Source organism: Gossypium arboreum, chromosome 5, assembly GCF_025698485.1.
Source record: "Gossypium arboreum isolate Shixiya-1 chromosome 5, ASM2569848v2, whole genome shotgun sequence".
NCBI classification, from domain to species: domain Eukaryota; kingdom Viridiplantae; phylum Streptophyta; class Magnoliopsida; order Malvales; family Malvaceae; genus Gossypium; species Gossypium arboreum.
This window is the reverse complement of record NC_069074.1, coordinates 22,294,407-22,305,447: the sequence shown is the minus strand read 5'-3', so window position 1 is coordinate 22,305,447 and position 11,041 is coordinate 22,294,407. Positions and strand designations below refer to the sequence as shown.

Genomic DNA, 11,041 nt, shown 5'->3' with positions numbered 1-11,041 from the left:
TGTACCTGCTCGTATTGGTCCCTTGAAAAAGGCAAGTAACCAGCAAAGATGGAACCGGTTTGGATTGGACCAGAAACACAAGAAATGACAATTTTTTTGGGGTCGTTTTTTGTTTAAAAACTTCGAGGTTTGTTGCGTACATGACCTCAGGTTTACAAGCCTTGCTAAGTGAGCCAAGAGATACAGCCAGATAGGAAGAACAAGAAGAAGATGAAGATTCGTATGAACTCCTTTGGCTTACGGAAATAATATGAAGTATAGTGAGCAAATCACCTTGTTAGCTACATGAGATGAGTCGCTTTGCTTGGTACGTAGGAAAGAAAATTGGAAAGATCAACAATTGAAGGGTTGGAAAATTAGAAGGATGAAAATTTAATTTTTTTTTCCTTAATTGTGGTGTGAAAGATGGAAAAATAGAAAGAGAATACAACTTTCTTTCCCTCCATTATTTGGTAGTGTTGAAAAGTGAAACGAAAGAAAATAAAACAAATGAAAAATGTGTAATTTGAGCTAACATATGTTTTTCTCCTCTTATTATTTCATTTCGATTGGTTTTTATGCATTAGTATGAGAATGATCACTCCTCTTATTTTTTTTCTTCTCTCACTTTTTTTCCTAACCATGTAAACTTCAAATTTATTTTCTTTCTACTTTTCTACTCCATCCTCCCATCACTCACTTTTCCACCCAACCAAACGCATCCTATAAATTCTAATATTAAAGTAGTTTTTTTTTGTTAAAAAAAACACGAAAATAAACTGTGGCTACTAGTTTGAACACTAGAATAAGGATCAGAGTTCATAGTTTAAAGGATATATTTTTTTCATGCACATAATTTAAACAAAAATACTTCATAACATATTCGGATAAAGTAACTAGTCGAAATAACCATATTATTTTCCAGCAATAAGATGGAGGGGGTAAAGAAGAAGAAATGAAAAAAGGAGGAGGAATGGCAATTGAAAATGAATATGTACAAAGCTCAATCTTATCTCACTTTTATATTCGGATAAGCAAATCTAGTCTCACCTGTTTACTGAAAATGATTCACTGTCCATCGTGTTAACTAAATAAATTTTGTATTTGGTAATTGAGGTAGCTTTCTACATTGTCATGATCCTCCTAACTAACCTGACATGGCTGAAGCCGGCTACATACATAACCTGACATCAAGAAATTTCAAACAAATCAACATGCCAATAATTTTTGCAACTTTCCTAAGCCATTTAATATCCATCGTTGACTCGCAGTTGTTTAAAGCCAATGGCATTAAACTTACAAGCTTACCATGTCTACTTTTGTTGGGGTTTTCCTGGATTATGGTTTTCTGAAACTAGCATCAAACGTTGGATGATAACTTGCCAGTAAAGTTATATTGATCCAACAATGAAATATCTTCAGGGGATAATATAACTGCCATGGAACTCAAGTAATGCCGAGCACCTCGTCTCCAGTATGACAAAACAAGAACTACAGCAAGGGCAGTGATGGGTCATGAATAATGAAAGTAATTTATTTAAAAGTTTGTTTACCTCCGTCTTTTTATCGAGTCATGTCTGCCAATAAGCGGGAGGTTTCTGATCTTGAAATGCATTTCAATGAAGACAAATATTCATGAAATGAAGAACCCTTCAGTGCCAAGTATGATGGAGCTAATAATGTTGAAAAGACAGGACTTCACATCCCTCTATTGCAAATGCCAAAACTAATTTAGGTAAAGTAAAAAGGCAGTGCCAATAATGAAAATTTAAATCACTTAACGGGATGACTGAACCAAAATCTGTTTCAGACAAAACATATTAGATAAAATGCCCAGGTCATACATTTATAGACACTCTACTTATCCAAGGAACTACTTTATCCATCCTAGTGACCCGAAACAGAAATTGTAATCGATAGATAATAAACATCAAATTTGATCTTTGATCTGCCAATGTCAAGAATGCTCAACTAATATGCAAGTAATACACAACTAAGTGTCGCTTCAAAGGAAATAACAAGCCTGTACCTTTTCACTGGTAGCTCACATTTTGATGTTCTTATATCCAAACCCCTTCCATCAACTGAAGTGCCGCTTGTTATAGCACCATGTCCGAGCAATCTACTGAGTGTCATTGTACTAGTTGAGGGAGCCAGCATCTCCTGGCTAAAATCCACCCTACGCTCAAAACCCAAATTTGATCCTATAGCATCAATTTCTTTAGCATATAAGCAAAATACATGGTTAGAAACTGTGGTGGCCATATGCAGCTGCTCATCACACCAAGTGACTGCAACTAAATCAGCAGAAGGGATCATTAACAGCTCCAAGTAATCCTGCACAAGTGGCTAATTTGTATCGTAGATAACAAGCATACGCAAAAGGTAAGCGTAAAAGGAAAAAAAAAAAAATACTATTATCACTTACTTGCATCTGCCACTTGGAAAGCAATTGGTCAGTTTGTGAAATCAGATCACTCATTCTAGACGTTTGTTTTAATATCTTAAAAGCATCTTTTGGTTCTGAGACAACATGAAGAAAAGTGTGGCACTGGTTAAACAGGTGGAGGTTGAATGCAAAATCGAACATGGTACAATAATTTTGAACATCTTAAAATCTTATTATGCAAACAAGCTCATTTTCAGACAGGACAGATGGTAAAGATTCCAGTTTTGGGTTTACAATAGTTTCTGATTACTGCTCACTTTTAGGACTTGCTTTTCTCCATCTTAAATAAATAAAATTTCAATTCTAACTTGCAAGTGATCAGATTTTGTGTTGAAAGAGAAAGCTTTAAAAGCTTTCAGATTGAAACACTAAAATTCCATCTTCAACTCCTCCTTTCAGTCATCATGAATAAATTTTTTTAACAGTCTCAATTTTTTAAAATTATATTGCATTAATTTAATTAAAATGCAGACCCGGCGTGGGGGGGGGGGATCCGAAAAAAGAATTAGAACTAGTGAAAAGCAAATGGGCTCAATTGAGCCATTCCATCGCCTAAGAATATGGGGGCCTCTGTTCTTCAGCCCATTTTATGCAAAATCTCGTATTTTGAGCAGACTCGACGCTTACAATCAACAGCTTGAAGGAGAGAATTTCGGTCAGGTCTGTCGTTCCCTTTTTCTCATGAATCCAACTCACTGCATTCGCTGAAAAAAACCCAATCTTTTGATAGTAACAATAAATAAAAGTAGGAGAAGCTGCCTCCTCCATGGCTTCAGCTCCTTCCAAGCTCTATGCAGGTTGCCCTTCCTTTAAACTTTTCTTGATACTCGCATAATATTGATTGATTTCCTTCTTGGGTTTTCTTTTGTTTTGATACTTTTATAACTATTGTTGTTAATTATGGTTGCAGATGATGTTAGCCTTGTGGTAGTTTTGCTGGACACTAACCCATTTTTCTGGAGCTCCTCCTCACTCTCTTTCTCTCAGTTTCTCTCCCATGTAATCTCTTATCTATCAGAAAACCCTAAAAATTAAAGCAAACCAAGTTAAAAGGTTCATTGATTTTTGCATTTTATTGATCTGTAATGTTGGTGTTTGTTTAGGTTCTTGCGTTTTTGAATGCGATATTGACTCTGAATCAGCTAAACCAAGTCGTGGTTATTGCTACTGGATATAATTCCTGTGACTATGTCTTTGATTCGTCTTCAGATTTGAACCGGAGTTTTGAGAACGGGAGAATGCCTGTTATGTGCTCCAGTTTGTTGCAGAAGTTGGAGGAATTTCTTATTAAAGATGAGCAGTTGAGCAAGGAGGAACCTGAAGGAAAGATTAAGTCTTCCCTTTTCTCGGGGTCATTGTCAATGGCTCTTTGTTGTATCCTTTCTGGTGTTTTAATGCTTCCTTACTTCTTTGATGTAAATGTTTGGTTCTATTCATGGTAAACCTAGTTCTTTTGGAAAATTAATGGGTTTATAGTGGTAATAGTGTTATATAGCTATGTAAAGGGGGTTGTTCAATACCCGAGTGATGTTTATGTAAGTATTATTCAGTTGCATGGAAATGCATGGAGAGTGAAGGCATAGTGTACGTTTTGCAGGCATTTGTCAATATGTGCTTTACTTGTTTTTTGATTTAATTAGATTTTAACAGATATACAGAGAGTGTTTCGTTCAGGAGCCCTCTATCCACATCCTCGAGTGAGTCTCTAAATAATTTATTGCTATTCGATTTATCTGCTGATCTTAATAATTTGACATCTGAAAAATTTTATACACCAATTCTGCAGTTCCTGCTCGTTGGGAAATTCTTTCATGTGATGAATGAAATTGGATATGTTTTTATTTGTTTAGTGCTACATTTCTGAAATAATTCAGATACACGCTGATTATGTTTACTATTATAATTTTGTGTCTTCTTTGTTTGTATGTGTGTTCAGCAACTGTAGACTGCTTGAACACGTTCATATCAATTGCATATGTATCTTGTTAAGTACCAGTGCTGTTGAAAATTCATCTATCTTTGTATAGTCAAAAGTGCCATCTTTGGTACCATGTGTCTTCTTAATACCATGAGGAGCTGCATTTTCTTTCATTTTATTTATTTTCATGTTTGTAGCAAACCCACTTTTCACTTCCTCCTGTTAGTGCACCATCATTTTTAAAATTTACTTCTGATGAGATCAAAAGGTGATGCTTGTATTAAGGTAACTGACCAGGACAGCTGCCAGGACAATGCTGTTTAAATATTGTTTGCATTATCGACCACTGTTACTAAAATAACTGTGGGCCAAGCTATATATGACATGGGTGCATTGTTAATTTTCATAGTTATTGAGCAATGATAAAGAGACAAAGATATTTTTCTAATCGTAGAAGGATATATGATTCTAGGTGTTGAAATGCATGCTGGATAACATTAGAGTGGTTTAACTTCCAACAATTTGGAAAAGCTATATGCAAACTGATAATAAAATCGAGAGTTTCTCTGGATATAGGTTAGAAACAAATTTTGTAACACTGTAGTTTTTGTGTATTTACTTGTTTTTGTTTTTATTACTATGTTTCATAGTGGTTGACTAACATGTGCATACAGATCTTATGCTTGCAGGGATCACCAGATGGACCTGAACAGTAAGTTATTTTTTTTTTGGTTATTTATGCTTTCAACCTCTGGCCTTTAGACTCAAAGAAATATTTTTTCTTTCAGATATGTTGCAATCATGAACGCGATATTCTCTGCCCAACGCTCTTCGGTACTTGATGCTGCATCTATTATTTCTTTCTCATCGTTTCAATATATTTCTGCCTAATTTTCCTTTTGTTAGATTCTTCCGTTTGGCAGCTCAATATTAACTATATTCAATCTAGTCTTGTATTCTTGCTTATAATGACACGAACAACTTTAAATGATTAGTTGGGAAGTTAATTTTCCTTGAGTTCTACCTTTTGTAGCCTCTGTTTGAATTGTTTAGGGAGGGCATTATGATGACAGCTCATGCTTGGTTTTAAACTTGTGGAAATACTATTTTCGTCATTTTACTATTGCTATCTTGTTTTCAACTAGGATGATTTGCATTATGCTAGTAGGTGAAATTTGACATTGTTCGTTTCTTTAAGTTTATGGCAGTAATTTTTATCTATGTCACTCTCTGTAAATCTGAATATACACAACAAACACAAATGCACGTATAGAACATATTTACTTTTTATGACATGAATTTGTAGTTTGTCTTGCTTTAGATGTATTCATGTCGTGAGTCGTAATTAATTGGCTTTATCTTGTAGGTTCCTATAGATTCTTGTTACCTAGGTTCTCAAAATTCAGCCTTCCTGCAGCAGGTATGGCACCGTTAGTAATGCTTTCTTAATTACCTTATGCTGCAAACAAACATTGGTCTTCCTCTCTCAGCTCTACTGATACAGTTTGATGCATCGGAGTTTTAGGCTTCTTACATAACTGGTGGTGTACATCATAAACCGCAAAATTTGGATGGGCTGTTTCAGTATCTCATGGTATGTTGTTTTTTCTAATTTGACTGCAATTTGAATTTATGTTATGCTTATTGCCACTAATTGCGGCTCTCTCTGTACAGACTGATGAACATAACTTTATTTCTTGCACATATGTTTTATACTGTACTTGTTTATGAGAACAGTACTTTGCGGCCTTGTATGATGTTAAAAGTTTCTTTTTCTCTATAAATGTTCTTTGAAGTGCATTTGGTTGATGAAAATGTGGGCAGATTATTTTACTAACATGTTATTGGCCTTCCATGCAGACTATTTTTGCTACTGACTTGCATTCTCGCAGTTTCATACATCTTCCAAAGCCTGTTGGTGTTGATTTTCGCGCCTCGTAAGTTTTGCTACTTGTTTGTTGCTAAATTTTGAAGCCATCCTTATTTGTATGAATGTACATGTTTCCTCTCATGCCTCTTAAACATGCATTGTGCCATTGATAATGGTTTATGTTAGTCAATATAGTAACTAAAAGAAAAGCTGATATCATGCTTGTTTTGAAGAAAAAGGTAAGATAAGAACTGTCAACAATGCTAGCCAAAAAACTGCTAATTTCCTTGCTTTAACATTTTTTTGGTATTACTACAACAAGAGGGAGCTCTAGATTTATTTTTTCCATTTTCTTTTCTTGCCAAGGTATATGTTCTTCGAGCTAGCATAACTGCTTAAGGTCTTAAATTCCTCTATATTGCCTGCAGTTAATCACATGTCAATTCTCGTGCTTTTTTCACTTGAACTTTAAACTATGCAATGCATTGATTGAATTCTGAAATTTACAGATGTTTTTGCCATAAAAACACTATTGACATGGGCTACATATGTTCTGTATGTTTGTCAATTTTCTGCAAGCATCACAAGAAATGTTCCACCTGCGGGTAAGCTGTTGTAGCTGCAAGTTAGATTCCATTTTTTATGTTCGTCTCCTCATGTCTTCAAAAGTCTTATCTATCAAACAATTAAAAGTTCAGTTGGTTCTCAAAATAACAAAAAATTCTGTGACTTCTCGAACTTTTCTCCGACAGAAGTGCTGGTTGTCTGGAATCAGCTTCATCAATTTCTCCTCCTGTGAAACCCAAACATCCTTTTAGTGTTTTGGGATTTTTTTAACCATCCTTTAATCCTTGTATGTAAAGTTGATTTTTTACTTGCAAGTGCAGGTCTGTATTTGGTCAAGCTCAATCTGAGGTGGCTTCAGCATCTGACAAAAAGAGAAAGACTCCTGAGACATAAAGTTAATTAAGGAGGTTAGAGAAGTTTTATAATCTACTAAATTTGGGCAAGTCTTTCTTGCTTAACAATTTTTGTTTCTTGAGAGAACAAAAACTTTCTCCTTGCGCAACCATTTGATATGCGGAATCTGTACATCATAAATTATTAAATGTGAAAGGTTGAGCCAGCATTTACAAATTTTATCTTCTCACAAACTCGTGTCAAACGAATTTCTGGTTGTGCTTATGACGGAGAAGGTGACAAATGTGTGATTGCAGGCCGGAGATTCTGCATCTCTGACCATGGATTCCTCCGTAAACCTTCAGAAGAGTTTGATAGATTGGAGATGAGATTTTGATACTTACAAAGGACATGCCTTCATTTTATTATTTCTCTGTTCATCCACCAAACTGTTAGCACAAAGTATACTTTGTTATTTTTAGAAACATTCAGTGGTGTTGAAACAGTTTTAGGAACCGAGAGAGAAGAAAAAGAAATGGTGAATGTAGCTTTCATTATGGGTCTTCCTACAACTTTGTTTTACAAATGTTGTTGTGGAAAACTATACCTGGAAAGTTTTTGGAAATGCTCAAGATGGAGCAAGCAAGCTTGTGAAGTAGCGATTGATCCTAAGCTTTTCAAAAAGGGTCACTTTTTCTCTGTCATAGGCTTGGAAGTATTAGGGATTGGATAGTGGATACAATTCAAGGTTTGGTGCCAGTCTCATTACTCTTTTTTTTTTTTTTTCCTTTCATCATCTTAGCAGTAATTAACACACAGGAAGAAAAACAAATGAGGGAAGAAATAAGTTTGTTTGAATGAGAGAGTATATAAAGATCTTATATTCAAGGTGTTGACATTTGTCAGTGTATAAACGTACACATTGTCAAATGACACATGTCAAAAAAAGTTGATTAATTACGGAAAGAATTAATTATCAATAGAGGCGCTCCATAGCAAGGAAGATGCTTCTTGTAAAAACCTTTTTACTACCAAGCTTTTATCTTTTAAATTGATCGAAAAAGCATAACTTATTAAGTTGTTAAATTGCAATTGAGCCTTTGTCTTCAAACGGTTTGGCCTTAATCATGTTATTGGTCCCAAATTATTGGTTAGAGATCGGGTAACAGAGACTATTGAAAGTTTGGCACCAGCCTCATGACTCACTTTTTCTAACATTAATTAACATCAAGAGGAAGAACAAATGAGAGAGGAAATAAGTTTGGAATATATAAAGATATTATATTCAATATGTTGACATAAGTTTTATCTAAAAATCATGTTATAAAGGAACTCTTTTTCCAAAAAATGTTATAAAGGAACTCTTTTTCTAAAAAACATTTTCCACGAGTCTTCCTGGTACAAGTGAATATTTTACATGAGTAGTAATCATTCTGAAGCAATACAATTGATTCATTAAAAGAGTATTTCAAATATATTTACAACATGTACATTTTACAGCAACAAGAAGTATTTTAAACAAACCAACCGAGAATTGAAAGAATAATACAGTTCAAACAGACCTTTTTTATTTATTTATTTATCTGATATTGGAGCAATAAATTCATAGAGCCCTCATTACAACTTTGCCGGTCGTGTGGATGCCCATTGCAGCAACTTTTACCACACTACGGGCTCTATATAACCTGTCAAAGTCGAAAGATAAACTAAACCGTTAATTTACTAGATCAAAGATTACATAGGAACATGACTAAAACCTAGCACATTATACGACACTGAACGCTATGTTGTAGTATAATAGGCTATAAGTTTGTTCAAATGATACTTTCATCAATATATTGTATGAATTTAGCTCACAAGATATGTAGCAAAAAAGGTTCTACAGTACCTAAAAGAGTTCACATAATCTAATGTATAAAAGGAATGATCGTTTCAATGGATAATAATTCCCCTTTGGTTTTCATAAAACGGTGGGGGGAACCATTTATTATCAAACAGGCTCCATAAGTTTTCAGTATGGATCTCATCATACTAAAAAATGGTGTTATACAAAATTAAATCAATAGACCCGTCCTCTCAAAGAAGAACAAGCTGACTCTTTTACCTCAAGAGAATGGAAAGAGACTAAAAATATGAACAAGAAAGACACAATAATAAAAGGAACAATAAAACGCACCCAAACAGTGCGAGTCCCCAGGTTGACAACGCATAGAACAACTTTCCAGCATGCCAAATGCCCAAAACTTTCTCCAATTTGCTGACGCCTCCCAATGATTTAAGCAGAGCTGCTCATAATCTCATGATAATAAGTAATCTCATATAGCGTTTAGTTGACGAGAAGAGTGGCGAGAAATATAATTAGATTTCCTAAACTAAGGATAGCAATATTCTGTGCTCAAATTTTCCGGCAAGTTTTCAAATGCCAGGCCATGAACTCATAGAAACACAAAACCATTTTTCAGGGTCTAAATATTGAGGTCAACAACAATTGAAATCGTATGCCACATCTAAAATTAAATGCAATTTACTCTTTCTTAGAAGAATGAAACTGCATGATTTTTCTGTCAATTATCATGAAGCATTTATCCAGTACAATAACCATTTTGCAAGGAAAAAAGATAAGTTTATTTAGGTAGTAAAGGCATAAAGCCAGGTGAAGTAGAAAATTTACTTTTCTGCAGTTCTTCTGGTGTCAAAGCCTGAAATACCAGGAACACGAACAAACATGAGAAAGCCGTTTTTACATGTCATATATCTTGAAAAGGATAAAAATCAGATCAGGCAGCTAAAAACCTGAGCTTTAGGATTGGACAAAATGCATTTGGCCATAAAGTTAGCAACCGCATCCACAACATGCTCCTCATTAATAACAGTATAATTCTCATCATCAATTCCACTCCACTCTTCAACATTGCTCGGAATCATTTCATCAGTTATCCATACCCACCAACTTGGTTCATTTTGGTTAACATTAATCAGAATTTCAGCAGAATGCTTATCATCCCCTAATTTAAAATCAAATTTAAAAAAACCATGGTAACTAATCAATTAATATCAACATTCTTAACAATAAATAGAAGGAAAAGGAAAAATTTGCATCAACATTATTGTCACAGTTATTAATCCAACTTGATGCGGTAATAATTTATCAGTTCGATTAAGAATTTCTTGATGCATTCCCTACATTCATGGAAAAGCTATACAAGATATCAGCAAGTGCAAATAATCGATACAAAAATAATAATATAAGAACCTGTAGCTTCCTTGAATGGAAACTCGATTTTAGTATTGGATCCGTTAAGAGATTTGAGTCGGAGCAAAAAGTCTTTAGATTCCACGGTAGATACCAACCGAGCATAGAGCTGCAATTACTTAAATAATTAGGTCCAGAAATTAAAAAGAAAAAGAAAATCAAAAACAAAAAAAGGGTTATGAAATTTATGTACGTCAGGAGGACAGTCGTTTAAATAAACAGGAGATTCAGAGAGATTGTTGAGGAGTTTGAGGTTCTGTTCCAGAAGATTCCTGAGACGTTGATTTTCGGATTTTAGGGTTTCCAATTCTTTTTCGAGTTTGAAAGCGTCATGATTTTCAGGAGAATCATCGTCGGGGTTGTGACGGTGGTGGAGGTGGTGGCAACATTCCATGGCGGTCCAAGCGACGTCGGCGACTTCGAGAACCGTCTTGGCAACCTCCACAGCTTCATGGCCAACCATTGTTTTTCAAAGAGAAACCCTATAAAACTGAACTTCGATTTTGGGATCTTTTTTGTTCCAAGAATTTTGATGTTTGGATTTGGGACAAATGAAAAATGTTGACGATGAGATAAGATTTTTATGTTTTTGTCGTTTAACGTATTGCGTGTCTAAAAGACCAAAATTTCCTATTTTTACTTAATAATTTCAATATTTGTGTAAAACATGAT

General features: G+C 34.6%; 2 protein-coding genes across 3 annotated transcripts; one reads left to right on the top strand and one right to left on the bottom strand.

The window, feature by feature from the left end:
- Positions 1-2,994: 2,994 nt before the first annotated feature.
- On the top strand, positions 2,995-7,875 carry LOC108453827 (general transcription and DNA repair factor IIH subunit TFB4). 2 transcript variants are annotated; one of them, XM_017752151.2, is made up of 12 exons: positions 2,995-3,225; positions 3,339-3,427; positions 3,532-3,802; positions 4,079-4,125; positions 5,021-5,058; positions 5,135-5,180; positions 5,713-5,766; positions 5,872-5,940; positions 6,207-6,283; positions 6,726-6,821; positions 7,104-7,190; positions 7,434-7,875. In XM_017752151.2, the coding sequence occupies exons 1-11, from the start codon at positions 3,195-3,197 to the stop codon at positions 7,174-7,176; spliced, it is 891 nt and encodes a 296-aa protein (XP_017607640.1). In that variant the 5' UTR covers positions 2,995-3,194; the 3' UTR covers positions 7,177-7,190; positions 7,434-7,875. The 2 variants fall into 2 exon arrangements, with proteins under 2 accessions (XP_017607640.1, XP_052884766.1); XM_053028806.1 differs by having other exon boundaries at positions 7,413-7,875.
- A 672-nt stretch (positions 7,876-8,547) lies between these two features.
- Positions 8,548-10,975, bottom strand: LOC108453219 (uncharacterized). The gene is made up of 6 exons (XM_017751203.2): positions 10,563-10,975; positions 10,370-10,478; positions 9,910-10,121; positions 9,788-9,815; positions 9,293-9,401; positions 8,548-8,801 (listed from the first exon to the last, which is right to left on the bottom strand). The coding sequence occupies exons 1-6, from the start codon at positions 10,830-10,832 to the stop codon at positions 8,720-8,722; spliced, it is 810 nt and encodes a 269-aa protein (XP_017606692.1). The 5' UTR covers positions 10,833-10,975; the 3' UTR covers positions 8,548-8,719.
- Between the last annotated feature and the right edge of the window lie 66 nt (positions 10,976-11,041).